This window comes from Acipenser ruthenus, chromosome 1 (genome assembly GCF_902713425.1).
Source record: "Acipenser ruthenus chromosome 1, fAciRut3.2 maternal haplotype, whole genome shotgun sequence".
NCBI classification, from domain to species: domain Eukaryota; kingdom Metazoa; phylum Chordata; class Actinopteri; order Acipenseriformes; family Acipenseridae; genus Acipenser; species Acipenser ruthenus.
This window is the reverse complement of record NC_081189.1, coordinates 38,285,941-38,304,164: the sequence shown is the minus strand read 5'-3', so window position 1 is coordinate 38,304,164 and position 18,224 is coordinate 38,285,941. Positions and strand designations below refer to the sequence as shown.

General features: G+C 40.5%; 1 protein-coding gene across 1 annotated transcript in view; it reads left to right on the top strand.

Annotated features, from left to right (window-relative positions):
* The window catches only part of LOC131737226 (NAD(P) transhydrogenase, mitochondrial), a 54,451-nt gene that overhangs the window by 13,377 nt on the left and 22,850 nt on the right, over window positions 1-18,224 (top strand). The window contains exons 12-18 of the mRNA XM_059024790.1: window positions 1,378-1,539; window positions 2,501-2,611; window positions 7,783-7,928; window positions 13,186-13,381; window positions 13,643-13,876; window positions 14,930-15,090; window positions 16,293-16,472. Coding sequence (XP_058880773.1) covers window positions 1,378-1,539; window positions 2,501-2,611; window positions 7,783-7,928; window positions 13,186-13,381; window positions 13,643-13,876; window positions 14,930-15,090; window positions 16,293-16,472 — 1,190 coding nt within the window. The remainder of the gene's footprint in view (window positions 1-1,377; window positions 1,540-2,500; window positions 2,612-7,782; window positions 7,929-13,185; window positions 13,382-13,642; window positions 13,877-14,929; window positions 15,091-16,292; window positions 16,473-18,224) is intronic.

Below are 18,224 nucleotides of genomic sequence, written 5' to 3'. Positions count from 1 at the left end.
AAAGACAAGCCATTGCTGAATTTCCACGCCACAGTATTTCAAATAAATGAATTGTTAGAAATTCTGTTCTTGGGTGTTTCACATCAAGAAAGGTACTGTATTTTGGGGGACAAAAAAATTATTTCTGCCTCATGTCTGCATTTAAAGGCTCCTAATTGGTTTAAAATGAAGTGTCCTTTGAAGTGCCAGGAAACCAGGAATCATAAAAAGGGCAACATTAAAATCTAAACTATTTTCCCACAGTCCTCGACCTGCTTATAAAAAGGCCCCACTTGCAGTTAGCTATGTCTGTGCTGAGTCTGCTTGGGGTGTATTGTATTTACTTAACAGATATTCTGTAGTAAATGTAGTATTTCATTGTCTTTGTTAATTTCATTCCAAGCAGCAGGGATGCACAGATTGACTGAGGTAAAGGTAAACCATTGCATGCCTGTTCAGTGCTTCAAGTGCTCCTATGAGAAGCACAGCAGACTGCAGATACATAGTGGGAACAATTTCAATAAAAAATAATAGATTTGTAAAAAATTGTCCTTTTTTTGTAGTAAATTTCACTTGATGGCAAATATTTATAATTAAAAAAAGTAGGAGAATGAAACTGTTGTGAAATGCATTAATCATAATTCTAAGGCTTGCAAATCTGTTTGTTTTATTGAATCAGACCCAAAACAGAATGAATTGATATGATTCATTGCAGTTGGTCCTTCTCTTGTTTTTTTTTCTTAGTCATTCACTTTTATTTTCTGTGCACATGGTTCCACAGTAATACCACATTTGATAAATTTATGTCAATTTAGATTCTGTCCTTCAGAAGGCTTGAAGGCTGCTGAATGTTTCAGGAAGAATACTTGTATAAAGTTACTGTAGATGTGATGCATATGGACGGGGGCCTGGGTTGCCCTCATTCTGTTTTGTTTAATATCCTAAATATCCTGCTCCTAATCCAGTTCCAATGGGGAAAAAAAATCAAACTGGCAGTAAGCACTACACTGTGCTATGGAACCTAAAACTCAATTGTGGATGCAAGAATTCAGGAGGATACAGAGCACTTAACGTTTTAAAAATGATTATTCATTGTTAAACCAAGGTCATTAACATTAATGTTAGAAATGTAGAGGCTTGATGGTCCAGCGGTTAAAGAAAAGGGCTTGATACTAGGAGGTTCCAGCTCTGCCACTGACTCCCTGGGTGTGACCCTGAGTGGGTCACTTAGCCTCCTTGTGCTCCGTCCTTCGGATGAAACCGAGGTCCTATTGTAAGTGACTCTGCAGCAGCAGTTGTTGATGCATCGTTCACCCCCTAGTCTCGAAGTCGCTTTGGATAAAAGCATCTGCTAAATGACTGAATAATAATAGTAATAATGTACTTGTTTTGTCACAGGTATTGCTACTTTAATAGGACTGGGCCTTGCTGCTCCTACTGCTGCCTTCACTCAAATGGTGACAACCTTTGGTTTAGCTGGAATTGTGGGCTACCACACAGTCTGGGGCGTCACTCCGGCCCTTCACTCTCCACTCATGTCTGTCACCAATGCCATCTCGGGTAAGCCTTCTTAGAAAAGTCTCTTGTGTTCCTTTTAATTTAAACATTATTATTCAGAATCTCATCAAGACTGCAGTCGACAAAATTCCATACATTGTCAGCCTTAGGTTTGATTCTGTCTCGGGGTGTAAACACAGAGTTCTACACTGTATTTTTGTTTGTTTGTATGAATGAATGTATGATTGGTTATTGAAAAAAACAAAGCTGGTGTAAGAAAGCCTATGTATTTGATAATAATCCTCTGCTATCAAACACTAGATAGGTACTTTTCTGTACAATGCAATAGTTCGCTAAACCCAACAGAATGAAGTGCCTGTAAAATAGAATCAATCTGCTCTCAGTTCATGGAATATAGTGCAGTGGAGTATCCACAAACCAGTTAGTCCTTCATTGATGGTGGTCAGAAAAACTGCTGTATCTCAGAAATGCAGCTTCTCGAAGAATGAGACTTTGTTCCAACCCTGTCTTTGTATTTTTGTCATAACATCAGTATTTAAGAGAGGTTAAGCAAACTATTTTTTGTGAGCTAAGCAAGGTTATTTTTTTCTTCTGATTTGATTGAAATTCATACGAAAAATTATATGCTTCCCAAATAGTTTACTTTTCGTAAGCATTTTTAACAGTCCAGGCCTGTATTAAATGATTGACATGGATTGGAATTTGCTGAATGTCAAGTGAGTTTAACTGGCATGCTATGCATAAAGAGCTCTACTCACCCACTTCAATAAAATAGAAACCACTCATTGTGACACATGTGCAAAAGGTTTGCTTTCTGTACAAAAAAGCGGCACGTGTTTACTTTAAAGATCATAACATATTGTAGCGACTCTAAGTTAACATAATAGGTGAACTTTAAATGTGAAGTCAAATACATTTTTTTGTGTGAAACGCATTACGCTCCTAACAAAGTACAAGCTCTGTGTCATCATATTTCTCGATGTTATTTCTTTTTTTTGGACAGGTTTGACAGCAGTTGGTGGGTTGTCTCTGATGGGAGGGGGCCTGGCCCCCACTGCTACTGCAGAGGTACTGGCTGCATTGGCAGCCTTCATCTCCTCGGTCAACATAGCCGGTAAGCGATTCTGAGCAATCTGCACATCAAAACTAAACATCAAGTGACCCTATAAAAAAATCAAAGCTTTTCTTTTATTTATTTAATTTTTTTTATTTAGTTTAATTTTTTTGTACATTTAATAACATGAATTTATTTTTTACAAAAAACAAGTTTACAAGTTAAAACTACATTGGTTTGACAGCCTGGATGTCTTGACCTTTCTGACCTCCAACCCAGCCTTTCCCAGATTTGTTTCCAACCAGGCAACAGTTTTAGTTTTATTACAAATGGGTGTTTCCCCTTTTAAGACACCCGAACCTGAAGATTTTTATACCAAAGACTCGTCAGAGCAGGGAGACGCAGCAGCTGCTGCTCCACCGCCACAACATACGGCAGCTATGTGCGCTGGTAACATCGCCATTTTCCTTTTTCAGCCAAGCTGATTATTTCAGAGAACTGATATGTATTGTCTTTTTTTTTTCTCTATATGCCTTTTTAGCGATTTTAGCCTTGCTTTTAAGTGCTGAATTATTACTGAATCGCTGAAGTAAAAATTGTTTATTTCGAGCTTTTCTTGTTTTACAGTCTGCGCTAGCTAAGTCCCACTGCGGCCTTGTGCGCCGTGGGAAGCCTGCGGCTCGAGTAGCTGTTCCTTCCCGGGCAAAACAGTGACTGCGACCTGTCGCCCCCGATCCTAAGGGACTGAGGTTACTGTTTCGGTGCAGGCTGCTTCTAGTCTCGTGTTTGTGTGGGTTAGAACTTTAGCCAGTGGCTGACTGGCAGGTGGGCATCCCTGCTAAAGTGCCACTAGCAGTAACAGCGATTTATTGCCCGCGATCTCACAAATGAGATCGCGGTTACTGCTTCGGTATCGAGTGCACGCGTCGGCACACGGTGTCGTACCGAGTGCACCGCGTCGGTGCAGAGTATCGGTACCGAGTGCATTGTGTAGTTTGTTGACACTACTTTTGTGTACACTGCAGTATTACTATGGCTGGATTCCATACGTGTGTCTCTTGTAAGGCCAAGCTGCTTGCAAAAGACAGGCATAGCGAGTGCATATTTGCCTGGGTCTTGAGCATGCGCGGAGAGCTTTAGCAGATGTCGCTTCATGTGATATTTGTGCCTCTTTCACTAAGCGTATGCTTGAAAATAGTGGCATGTCATTCTAGGGACCTTTCCCTCACGCCTGGGCAGTGCTCGGCATCGTCAATGAGGCTGGTCCCTCCTCCCATGGTTCTGTACCAAGAGAGGGTAGGCGCAGAAGGAGCCCAGTCGAGGAACCATGCTCCTCCACTCCTTCCTCATCATCTTCCTTCAGTTCCCCTTCACCCCCACCCCTCCAAAGCTGAGAAGGAAGAAAGCTTGCCGCTCACATTTGGCAAGCAGGGGACGGATTGATAAGATCTGCTGAGCTGCTGCAAGTGTTCAGCCCCACTGGTACTGCCAGTGGCTATACCATCCGCCTCACCTGCAACTTTGCAGACAGTGGCTGGCGAGGTGGAGAGTGATATGCTTTGTATCGCAGCCTCCGAGGAGGTTGACAATCACGTGGGGTTCCCATCTGACTATGCGGAATCGGATATTCCAGTGGCACAGCTCTCTTTGTCAGCAGAGCTTATGCCCCTAATGCAGCGGGCTACTGCAGTCTTGCAGGTGCCCTGGCCTGCAGCAAAAGAGGAGAGGCGCTCAGTATATGATGAGCAAACAACAGTCGCTCCTGCTGCCCCTCTGCTCCACCCGGATATTCTGTTTGAGTTGAAGTCCACCTGGGAACACCGTGCCACGGCAACGGCAGTTTCAAGTACAGTGGACTCCTTGTACAGGGTATTTGAAGCGGACAAGCTGAGTCTTACCCACTTTCCACTGGTAGAGGCCCCCATTGCTGCGCTTGTTCAACCTGCCAAATTGTCCTCCTTATCCAAGGACGCGGCATGCCTGAACAAACATTGCAGAGTGACTGAAGTCATTCTTAAAAGGGCATATGCGGCTAGTGCTTTCACCGCAAGACTGGGAAACTACAATAGTATTCTTCTAGCTTACCAGGCACACCTTATTGGGTCCATCACTGAGACCTATAAGCCTTCCTCTCAACAGCTGGACTAGCTTCGTTTGATCTCCAGGAACCTGTTCAGGCTATACAAGCTTAGTGGACAGTCGATGGGCATAAACCTGGCAGCATTAGTGGCTGCTTGCAGACAGCTCTGGCTGTCCCAAACACGCGTGCTTGATGGCGATAAGACCGCATTGCTGGAAACTCCTGTCACCCCAGGTCACACTTTTGGCCCAGCGGTGGACGAGATGCTGCAGCAGTATCAGCACGCCAAGGAACTGGTACATCTCCTTCCTAAGCACCCACCTCCACCATGCAAGCCTGCAACACAATCGCACCCTAAGCCACAGTTTCAAATGATGCCTATTTCCACATCTCCATAAAACCAGCGCACAGGAAATACCTGAGGTTCTTTTTTCAGGGAACAGTGTACCAGTTCTGCGTTCTGCTGTTCGGCCTCTCTCTGGCTCCACACGTTTTTACAAAATACATTGAAGCTAAATTGGCCCTGTTGAGACTGGGAGGCATCAGAGTCCTCAACTATCTGGCCGACTGACTCATTTGCACCAGGTGTCCAGTACAAGCGCACAAACACACAGAGGTTATCAACCATCTACCTGTTAGGTCTGAAAGTGAACTATGCAAAGAGCCAGCTGGCGCCCGCCCAGATAGTTACTTATCTGGAGGTGCGTCTGGACTCGAGGCTTATGTTGGCCACCCTGTCAGACGACAGAGTGAAGAGAGTATCCACCTGCCTAGAGCTGTTTCAGCTCGGCAGGGCACTACCAGTAGTGGCTTTCCAGAGGCTTCTGAGCATCCAATATCCTCCCACTGGGTCTTCTGCATATGCACCCCCTGCAGGTTTGGTTCAGCCGCACAGTTTGTCAGCCGGTGTTGAACTGCGACCTGTTGACAGTGTCCAATCACTGTCTTGGTGGAGACAGCCGGCCCATCTATGCCTAGGCGTAGCGCTGGGCAGCGTCACCAGGAGAGAGGTCATCACCACAGACGCAACCAACTCAGGCAGGGGTGTAGTGTGGAAGGGCCGAGGCGTGCAGGGTGTGTGGCAGCCCCTGTGGGAGGGTAACCACATCAATATTTTGGAACTGCAGGCAGTGTACCTGTCCTTGCAAATATTTTTGGAGAAGGTTTGGGGAAGACACGTGCTCGTCCGTACGGACAATACGTCTGTGGTGATTAAATGTAGTGCTCAATGCACTGACAAAACTTCAATTTTTAGCCCATGCATTCAGCTGAGCTCAAATTTTTGTCTTTCAAGGCAGCTTTCTTGCTTGCTATCACCTCCGCTAAGCGAGTGAGTGAAATGCAGGCCCTCTGTTTTGAAAGCTTGTCTAATTTTTTCAGAGGCCAGAACGAGGGTCACTCTTCGTACTAACCCTGCTTTTTTGCTGAAAACCATCTCGGCTTTCCACGTTAAGCAGTCAGTGGAATTGGAGGCTTTCCATCCCCATCTCCAATCTGACAGGGAGCGCCAGCTCCGTACGCTTTGCCCAGTGCAGGCATTAGTATATTATGTTGTCGGGTCTAAAAGCTGGAGGCAGTCAGAACAATTTTTTGTTTGTTACGGGGCTAAATCCCAGGGACAGGCTCTGTCTAAACAGCGTCTGTCTAAATGGCTGACGGGCACAGCCCAGACTGCTTACGAACTGGCCAATCTGCCAATCTGACAGATATTTACCAGTACATCTTGTTAATCTCAGTCCAGAAAGGTTATCCAACAGCACAGGTTGAAGTCGTGAAGAAGCATTTCTCTGGAGTTTGATTAAAATTTCAAAATGTCAGGTAAAGATGACTGGAGTTTGAAGCGTTGTGTTCTTTTAATGTCAGTTATTGCTTATCCAAACTGGGCCCCTGAATACCAAGTTCAAGTCTTACTGACATACTCTACTGGAGAGAATATAAGTGTCCCAGCTCATTATGCTTTGAAACAGTAACCCTTGACACATTTCTAGATCTTTCTTTCCAACTAAAAAATAAATATCTCCTCTCCTCCCTCCCTCCCTCCCTTGTCTGCTTCTAAACATGACTGACTAATAATGATTGCTTTCTTAGGTGTGGTATTACTTTAATTGACAATTGGCGAGACCTTTTTGAATCTGGCCATTTCTGCTGGAGTTCTCTTCTTACAAGTTTAATGAAAGGTTAATCAAAATTGATAGAATGACTACTGGTACAAAATGAATGGATCCATAGAAATAAATTCACTCTGAATACAGGAATGCAGCACAAAATATACTTAAAGTAGTACTGCTGTTGAAAACTGCAAGCCAACAGTAAAACAGCAAGATTGGCTTAATCTTTCTTGACATTATGTAATGCAGGGGTAGGCAACCTTCGGCACTCCCAATCCATTCCATTGCAGGACTTTGTTCCATCATAAATTATTTAATTGACCCTGTTGGAGGTCAATTAAATAATTAAGGCACCATTTAGAACAAAGTCCTGCAATGAAATGGATGAAATGATAATGCCTACATAAACATTAATCTCCAAACATACTTCCATAAATTCAAGTCTTAATCTGTTTTGGTCATAAACTTGTAGTAACTCTAGAGAAGTTTAAAGTCAGCTTGAAGCCTGGCAGTTGTGACAGAGAAATGCCTGTGTGCATGTTCCTAGCCCAGTTCTGTGAAAGCTTTTTATAAGTGTCCCAGCTCATTATACTTGGTCTTCATCGGTCATGTTTCAGTGTCCAAGGGTCACCACCAGCCTTGTAAATGAACTTGTTGTTAGATTTGTTTATTCATACACGGTGTCCTTGGCTTCAGCGCTGCATCACACTTGAGTGCAGATGATTTGATTATAAGAGTTCTTACTGTTAGATTATACAAAAGAAGTACAGAATGATATATCCACACTCGAGTCTATTAAAATAGTTGCCAGAATGTGCTGTGTATTTAGAAAAAGAGGGACTGTGTGCTCTAAAAGGGTTTGGCTTGGAAACGTATTAGTCAATATCTGTACATTGTGTCGTATACTTGTGTCAAACGTTTATTGCCATAAAATGCATAGAATTCATAATGCGTTCCTTATAGCAGTTGTCAAGAAAATTGGCAGATGCAGATAATGTACTAATATTAACACCTCTGACTTGTTTCGTATCTTTTCTCTGCAGGTGGCTTTCTTGTCACCAAGAAAATGCTGGATATGTTCAGGCGTCCCACTGACCCCCCTGAGCACCACTACCTGTACCTCCTGCCTGCTGGGGTTTTCGTGGGAGGATATGCTGCTGCACTCAATTGTGGTTACAAAATTGAGGAGGTGAGGGGCTTTCCAAAAAACACAATATACTTCACTGCACAGCACACATTCTCATTAACTATCAAATGATTCTTAACCTATTTATTATTGTGCTTGTATCTACAGCATACCTTGTACTCTAAACATATTGTAAGATTCCCATGGTGTATTTGTAAAAAGATAAATATGTTCTGAATACATAGAAAAACAGATAATTTATGTAGTCAGTCTGTGTTCCTTTGGGAATGGTATAGCATTGGTTTCTCTTTTTTTTTTTTTCTTTCTCTTCTATATTCCCTAGACAGTGAATGTGATTGTTATGAAGTGTTACTGAGCAACATTATTACTTTAACCTTTACATTTTTATTACACAGCATTACAGGAAACAGAAAATTGCAGGTTGCTAGCATAAATAATGACCTTGTTTCTACTAAATATTGCCTTGTTAAAACTCCAGCACTTCAAGACGGGATGTAGTAGTTACAGGATTGTGAGGTCTGTGCGACCGACTTTTAAAATTCCACCCCATACTAGGGATGTGCTTTTGGTACATTTGTATGAATGTTTAAATGCTATGCAGGTGTCAGCATTAAACCATATCTACATACGCATAGACTCTTTATATTGCATTCTGATGTATACTGACAGCCCAGGTTACAGTGCCTTGCATAAGTATTCACCCCCCTTGGACTTTTCCACATTTTGTAGTGTTACAACCTGGAATTAAAATGGATTTAATTGGGGTTTTTACCATTTGATTTACACAACATACTTAACACTTTGAAGGTGCAAAATATTTTTTATTGTGACACAAAAGTTAATTATGCAACCAACAATTTTTTTTAGTTTTGTTTGTTTAAGTATTCACCCCCCTGAGTCAATACTTGATAGAAGCACCTTTGGCAGCAATTACAGCTGTGAGTCTTTTTGGGAAGTTTGGTAGAGACTTTGCACATCTGGATCCTGCAATTTTTGTCCATTATTCTTGGCAAAATTGCTCAAGCTCTGTCAAGTTGGATGGGGACCGTTGGTGAACAGCAATTTTCAAGTCTTGCCACAGATTCTTAATCGGATTGAGGTCTGGGCTTTGACTGGGCCATTCTAAGACATTCAGGTTCTTGTTTTTAAACCACTCCAGTGTAGCTTTGGCTGTGTGTTTAGGGTCATTGTCCTGCTGGAAGGTGAACCTCCGCCCCAGTCCCAGGTCTCTTGCAGACTGAAACAGGGTTTCCTCTAGGATTTCCCTGTATTTGGCTCCATCCATCTTGCCCTCAATCCTGACCAGTTTCCCAGTCCCTGTCGATGAAAAGCATCCCCATAACATGATGCTGCCACCACCATGCTTCACCGTGGGGATGGTGTTCTCAGGGTGATGAGCAGTGTTGGCTTTGCGCCACACATAGCGTTTTGCGCTAAGGCCAAGAAGTTCAATTTTGGTCTCATCAGACCAGAGAACCTTTTTCCACATGTTTGCTGTGTCTCCCACATGCCTTTTGGCAAAATCCAAACGGGATTTGATATGGCTTTCTTCTCGCCACTCTTCCATAAAGCCCAGCTTTGTGGAGCGTCCGGGTTATAGTTGTCCCATGGACGGTTTCTCCCATCTTGGCTGTGGATCTCTCCAGCTTCTTCAGAGTTACCATTGGCCTCTCGGTTGCTTCTCTGACTAATGCCCTCCTTATCTGGTCACTGAGTTTTGGTGGACGGCCTTCTCTAGGCAGAGTCGCGGTTGTGCCATATTCTTTCCATTTTTTAATAATGGATTTAATGGTGCTCCGGGGGATGTTCAAAGTTTGGGATATTTTTTTATAACCCAACCCTGATTGGTGCTTCTCCAGAACTTTATCCCAGACTTGTTTTGATAGCTGCTTGGTCTTCATGATGCTGTTTGTTTAGATATGCTCTCTAACAAACTCTGGGGCCTTCCAGAAATAGGTGTATTTAATCTGAGATCATGTGACACTTTAATTGCACACAGGTGGACTCCATTCAACAAATTATGTGACTTCTGAAGGCAATTGGTTGCACCAGAGCTTATTTAGGGGTGTCACAGCAAAGGGGGTGAATACTTATGCAATCAAGACTTTTCAGTTTTTTATTTGTAAATAATTTTGAAAAATATGTAGGTTTTTTCCCCACTTCGACATTATGGACTATTTTGTGTAGATCAGTGACAAAAAATCCTAATTAAATCAATTGTGGAAAAGTCCAAGGGGGGTGAATACTTATGCAAGGCACTATAGTATTTTCTAAGCAAAGAAACCATAACATTAAGCAAATAACGTTTTAACATTGCAAAGACTTAACTACAAAGTTAAGCTACAAAAAACACACACCAAAGTATATATTGAAATTAGGGCTGTCACTCGATTCATATTTTTTATTGGTTAATTTATGGGCATTAGTTGATTTAACCAGTAGATTCATTCGTGCACATTTTTAATAAAGGTAACGATCTTATAGTGGCTGTCCTGCATTTAATACTGAAAAATCAATAGAATGTTAAAAAAAAAGGGAATTTGGTCTTTTTAAAAGCATTTGTATTATTATTTTTATCTTGGTAAATCTCTCTTGGTATTTGTACTGCACTATTGATGTACCTGTAGACACACAGTGAATAAAATAAAATACTTTTTTTAAAACACATTATATTATATAAAAGAACAAAACCAATAATAATTAAAAAAAAAAAAAAAAAAAAAAAAAGTTTACAGGTGTTGCAGAACCTATCAAATGCACAGATTCCAATGCATTGTTATATTAATGGTTCAAATGTATGTGTGGATTTATTTATTTATTTTTTAAATATCCCCTTCAGTTGACAAATTACATGCAGTTGTAGTCAAAAGTTTACATACCCCAATGGAAATGTTATAATTTCTAGAAATTTCTTGAAAACACAGGATTTTACGAAAAATCTTTTGTAGCAAAAGTTTTGCTTTTGTGGATGAGGAAAACTAGTTACAAGAAATAGACAAGGAAAATAAAATTACCGTACAACCTCCATTTTCCAAACATCTATTTTCCAAACACGGACCGCCTCCCCTGCACTCTACCCCCCTGCCTCACACAACCTATTCTTGACATGTGTTTAATACGCAACTAAATGTCTGCGTGCTTATTGGCTTCCGGTTTTTGTGTTTTACATTGTGCGTAGTTTGAAGTACAGTGTACTGCAGCGATGGAGGGGAAAAAAAAAAAAGAACGGTACAGAATCTTTCACAAAAAATTGAAATTGTTAAACGTTTGAAGTCAGGTGAAAGTGTTACAGAGCTTACTACCGAATTCAAGATTGGAAAATCTACAGTAAGCGATCTGAAGAGAGATGCTGAAAATTTGTTACAGTTTGTGAGCAAGAGGGATACACTAGAGTTAGGAAGTCCTAGAAAAACAGTGAAGACTGCTGAAAACGATAAGCTGGATGAAGCAGTCTGGTGTTCCACCAGTCCCACTTGCAGCCAATTCATTTTGAATATCTTTGGCAGTCAATCTCAGATTGTTGTTAACCTTCCTCACTATTCTTCTACTTGTTCTTGGTGAAAGAACCTTCTTTCTTCCAGACCGAGGGAGTGTTGTGACAGTACCATGAGTCTTGTACTTCTTGATAATAGAAACCAATAGTTGAAATTGGGATCCTCAAATGCTTGGAAATCTTCTTGTATCCTTCTCCAGCTTTATGACAATAAATCGTTTTCTGCCTAAGGTCTTCAGATAGCGCTTTACTTTTTCCCATATTGACTTATTTGTAATGTCAGCATTAATCCTATGCCTAACCCTTTTATACTCTGTAAGAATGTTCACCTATAAGCCAGCAATTTCTAGACCTTTCTATAATTTTTTCCTCATCCACAAAAGAAAAACTTTTGCTACAAAAGATTTTTCCTCAAATTGTTTGTTTCTGAGAAATGTCTAGAAATTATAAATTTCTATTAACTTGACTACAACTGTAGATATCAAGGACATTCTATTGTTATTTAAACAAACGATTTGCATAAAAGTGTACTGGTAAATTAAAGCCGATACATCATTTATTTACAGGTATGCATTCTCTGAATTAATTTTGGAGGAAAAAAAAAAACTTCCTTTTAAAATCGTGTTATAAATATTCACAGAGATGTAATGGGTAAATAAATGTCAGTCGCCACCTGGAACGTTCTGTTTATTATGGATGTTTGCTTTTTACTGCCATCAGTAACTCCATCCACAGTAATTTCTGAATGCTTTCATTTCAAATGGTGAAGCATTGAATGTGTTTTTGTGGTACGGCCATTTTGTTTGGCATAATTATTTACATACCACGGTTTTCTTGTCCGGTTCCTCAAAATGCTTCCAAACGTGGCTTCCCTTTGTTCCTTTGTTTAGTGATGCCATTTTATTAAAAATATATAACAAACTTCATAGAAACGCCTGTCATTAACTTTTACAGCGTGGCGTTGATACCATACCATGTCTACTACAGCATGAAAAACAGAGTGCACCAATGAAGCGTAAGATCGACTGAGAATAAAACCCGCCCCAGTATCAATCTTTGTTGCACCAATTAGAACAGCTACTCCCTTTTTATAATATCCGTCCTTACTCTGGCTTCACAGCAGTCGGATATGTGACGACTGACTCTATATGATAATAAATTACTAAAATGAATACATTAATAAATATGCCTTTGAAATTTGTCACGTGAGCGATTTGTACGTGTGGCATATTATTCAACTTTAACCACTTCTTTGGAGTTTATACGTTTAAATGTTTAGAATTCCCATCCTTACCCCATAACTATTCTTTTATTAGTGAATTTCAAAGTGATAAAGAACCTCTTGTCTCCTGTATACTGTACGTGTTGTTTTTTTATTTTTTTTTAAATGCAATCATGATTGCTGTGGTGTTTGTAGCTGTGGTTTTTACAGTAACGTTTAGGTGCTATTGAACTCGGTTATGGCATTAGCACAATTTTATTGAGAGCAACAGCCTGTTGGTATAAAGAGATGCCTTTTACTTGGAATCCTAATTTACAAGACAAGCGCCTGCCAAGGGGCCTTGCCATTTTATACTTGGGGGTTGAGGGGTGGGAATTTTAAATCTGGGTTCTCTATTTCATTTCCTCATTTACTTTTGAATATGTTAGTGTAGTGGTTCTGCCATGTGCTGAAATTAGTGTTTTTAAATGTTAATGTTTAAACCTACAATAGTTATACTTTAATAAAAAAAAATAAAAAAAAATACAGGCTTTCCTTTGTTCAACCAAGCTCCATGAGTGCTGTGCGTCTCTCTCTCTCTCCAGATGATGTACCTAGGCTCTGGCTTGTGCTGTGTAGGAGCCCTGGCCGGCCTCTCCACCCAGAAGACGTCCCGACTCGGCAATGCCCTGGGCATGATGGGTGTTGCTGGTGGTCTGGCAGCCACCCTTGGAGCTCTGAAGCCTTCTCCTGAACTCCTGGCTCAGATGAGTGGCGCCATGGCCGTTGGTGGCACTTTGGGTAAGTGTAAGAGCTTGAACTGTCATTTTGTCTCTTATCCCCAAAGCCATTTTAGAGCAGTATAGCTAAGCACAAATGTGCTTTATCTCTGCCATTTACAGTATGCCTTGCCTGTCTGGGGGGACGATTCATGAACAAGTAGGGACTGAAATATAAAGCACATAAGGGGTGAACCTCATAATTTTTTTTTTTTTTTTTTATTCACAAAGGAATTTTGTCTTCAGTACTGTGTGTGTTTAACCCCACTTCACATCCTTTTAGGATTGACTATTGCAAAGCGAATCCAGATCTCGGACCTGCCTCAGCTGGTCGCTGCCTTCCACAGCTTGGTAGGGCTGGCTGCAGTCCTGACCTGTGTGGCAGAGTACATGGTGGAATACCCACATTTCGCCACTGACCCGGCTGCCAACCTCACCAAAATCGTGGCCTACTTGGGTACCTACATCGGAGGAGTGACCTTCAGCGGCTCCCTCATCGCTTATGGGAAACTCCAGGGTATGTTTGTTTTGTTTTGGGGGGGGGGGGGATTCAAAAGATATTAAAATGAAGTAAGGTTAAGTATTTGGCAGAGCTGACTCCTATAAATATGACATACACATGTGACTATAAACCTTAGGAATGGCAATTTATTAATGTAGATTTCTTTTTAAATCCCAGCACAAATACATTGGATAAAATATATTTATTCTGGTATTTCTATGCCCTTAATTTTATGTAATCGCTTTATCATATGACTTGACATTTTGGAAGTTCACAACACTGTCATAATCATCACTTCAAACTATTATTCTTTGTTGTCACATTATCTATAATAATATATCTACTACCGCCTTGCACCGTTTTCGCATTGTACTTTGTAGCAAAATGGTGGTCATTATTGCATTGACACCCTGTGAATTCAGTAAATCAGTAATTTGAACATATTACAAGCTAGTAAGATAAATTAGTAAAGAAATAATCAAATAAAAAATAATCCAGGAAAACCAAAATAACACGGTAGTTTTAGTGATTTTAAATATATGATGATATTACTTTTTATTCTTTATTATTCTGGCCTTTTATTACAGCATCTAAATTGCTTAGCATAGCATGTACAGCCTTTTGCACAAATATTTTTTACTGCCGGCTGAGGCAACTTGTGGCAAAACTATTGCGTTTCATTTCATATAAAGTGCATAGTACTGTCTAGTCTGTATCCAGACCCAACATCAGATTAGGACCCAATTAGTCTGCAGCCTCCAGTCATTTTCCACAGCTCTTCGGTGCGGTACAGTATGCCCTCCTGAATCATTAAACAGTAGAACAATCTTGTATGGAAACCTTTACAAACAACAGGCAATTAGCAAGGCTTTAATAAAAACCCTTTCTTGCCTCTTGTTAGTATAACAAGTGCTTTATCATTCTTCTGTATATCATTTAGTTTTCCAGACTTCATTTTTTTCTCTTTGACTTGAGTCTATTACATTGATGAAGGCACTAGCCAAAAAAAAAATGAACTTGCCATGGTTAGTACACAGGTTTCTATTGCTGACATCTGTTCTCTCAAAGGTGTCCTGAATTCATCACCTCTGATGCTTCCCGGGCGTCACTTCTTGAATGCTGGGCTGATGGCAGCTAGTGTGGGTGGAATGATCCCTTACATGATGGATCCCAGCTACACCACTGGTATCACCTGCCTGGGCTCTGTGTCTGCACTGTCTGCCATCATGGTAAATACTGACCGACAACCGTCTTCCCAAATTCCAGCACTGGCCTGAACATGCGTCAGGGACACTAACATACTAATCATGATATGTATAGGTTACTAAGCTGTGGCATCATATTTGTTATATTCTAAGATCACTTTTTCATAATTTACATAGACAACAAAGATGATTTATTCAGTGATGCAATTTACTGTATTTTAACGTGTATTTCACCAGTTTTCAAACTCAAATATTTTCTGTAGGTGGAGTTTAAATATCTACATTACATTAATGTAGAAAAATACAAAAGAAAGTTGAAAGTGAGTTTGTAAATTTGTAGTGATTTAAGATTAGCTAGCAAGCATACTTCAAAGCCCAGCTGTTTTTTTAGTTTTTGTTTATTTAATATAAAGTTTTCCAGATGGAAGGATTAAGGTGCATGTTAAGGATTTTTAATTCAATCAGGTGGATAAAGAGACACTCCATTGTGGATTTATGTACTGATGCATAATGAAAATGCAACAGCCCTCAATAGCTCATTGGACACAGACATAAAGTTATTTGCATTTTAAATAGTGAGCAGATTTGTTGAGTGTTTTAGTATTGTTCCTTGTTATAACAAAATACTGAGAACAGTGAAAGATACGACCGTGCTCCGCTTGAGTAATGAAGATTGTCTGGTTGCTAATGGCATGATGGAAGGCGGCCTGTCTGTAAGAGAAGTTCCCCGGAGAATGAGATGTTCTGCTTCAACAATCAGCAGACGTCTAGAGAAACCAGGAAACTAGCTCTGTGAGGGACAGGCCACATCCTGGAAGGCAGAGGGTCACCACACCGGCCCAGGGCCGTCGCATCCGACTGATCCATCTGCAAAATCACGTAAAGACAACCGCGACCAGCCAACCTTCGCCAGCTGGCTGCAGCTGCACAGGAAAAGTGGCGGAGTATCCCACAGCAGTTTATGCAGAGGCTGCTAGGATTGTGTTAATGCTCAGGGAGGTCATACCTGATAGTAGTTTTGACAGTTTGTCACGTTTCATAATGAAAACTTATCATGATTCTTTGATCTGTATTTTTGTTCACATTTTCTGTGATTTTTGTTTGATATCTATGTGTTAAAATATTTGATTAAATCCATTAGACCCGTGTGTTTGTGTTTCTTTTGTGCATCAGTATATACAACTAAATACAAAAATGTGTTTGTTTTTTTTGCTTCTCCTAACTAGGGTGTTACTCTGACTGCGGCAATTGGGGGTGCTGACATGCCCGTGGTGATCACAGTGTTGAACAGCTACTCGGGCTGGGCTCTGTGTGCAGAGGGATTCCTGCTCAATAACAACCTGCTCACCATCGTCGGGGCCCTCATCGGGTCTTCCGGAGCCATCCTCTCCTACATCATGTGTGTGGTAAGGCAAAGAACTGCTCGCATTTCCTGCGGAGGTGCTCCGCAACAAATCCAGTACATGGCATGGAAATACATGAATCCTAACATAATCCACACCTGTTTAATTTTGATAAATAAATAATTAAATGTTGGGGAGAGAGTTGTAGATGTGCACCTTTTTAAATGAAGATTTCTCAAAAGGCAACAGAAGTGTTGGTTATCATATTAGAAGCCCTGGAAGAATGTGGCCTTAAAGTTTGGGTGAAGTCTATGACCAAGGAACTAAAACAATGTGGTTACATGTACATGCCTTTAAAGAACTTTATAACATTTTAAAGCTTTCTGAAGTAAATAACAGTATTTCCCGAGCAGTTTCAATTTACTATCAGAAAATGAATATCCAGATTTCTTAAGATCCTGCACCACATGTTTAAAGTGGCTCCTTTTAAACGTATCTAGTCAGGCATATCTACCATAGGGCGGCAATGTTAGTGTTGGTATAGATCACTTTTAACACTAGAAGTACCGGAGATATACTCATACCTAGAAGCCCCGCAGCAGTCTTTCTGACGGCTGTATTCAAAACACTGTAAATAGTATAACGAAAGGAGAAACAGTCGGATATAATTAGTTTTTTTTTTTTTGAGTACGTTACATAAACATCTGAACAACCGAAGCATATATACGTAAACATTTATTTTACAAATCAAAACAAGAAAATGTAAATAGACATCTGAACAGAAATCGGTATACAAAATACATATTTATAAAACTGAAACGATAACAAAACATTTTTAACTTAACAGCAATCGGTTTATTATTAGATGAGCAAAAGCAACTGAACAACGTAGATTAAAAAAACTTAGAAAAAAACATTTTATAGAAGCGCAAAAAAAGTAATTTTATTTCTTTTTTTTCGACAAAAGGGTATTCCTTTACTTTGAGTCTAAGGCTGTTCACAATCAACACAGATAATGCGCTTCTCCACGCTGCCTTTCTGCACAGGGCACAGCTATCCGAAGTTTTATTTTTATTGCACTTGCCAACCTGGTATTGGCGTCTCTTGCGGCTCTCAGCGGGATTGCCAGCTTCAGCTATGGGTACCCGCTTGGCAGTCTCCCTCTGTTCCAAATGCTTCTTGCGAAATTGCTGTGCTAACTGTAAAATATAGTCTCTCCTTGGTAAGTTCTTCTCTGTGTATTCTTTGTAAAGTACCCAGGAGCTGATGGCTGGTAGGTCCAATACATTGTAAAACACCTGAACAGACCACCGTCGGGAGCCAGCTTTCACGGAATACTTCCGTGCCATCTGATCCAAAACATCAACTCCATATTTTGTTGCATTGTAAAAGTCCATGGTCTCTAGTGTTTATTTTCACTAGTCCCGATGCTAATTGACTGACCAAAGCGGCGCAGCTGGCAAGCAGACGTCAGCCTTCAAAAGGCTGATTGAAAACAATAGACTGTCAGTCATTCACTTAGGCAGAGAGTAGAGACTAATCTGATTACAGCTAAACACATTGCGGACTGGTAAATAAAAATAATAAAGTAGAATACCGTTCTGTATAATCAAAATACAATTGTTTCTGTGTGGCCGTCAATGTGACTGCTCCCGGGGCTTTTAGGTATAATGTAATATATCTCCTTTATTTCTGCACTCCAGCGTTTCATACTTTGTGAGAATATTTTATACATACGGACAGAAAGGTTCACGAATGCACAGCCCCATATGTGTTACACGAGTGGAGAATTACATTTTAAAACCAAAAACCACC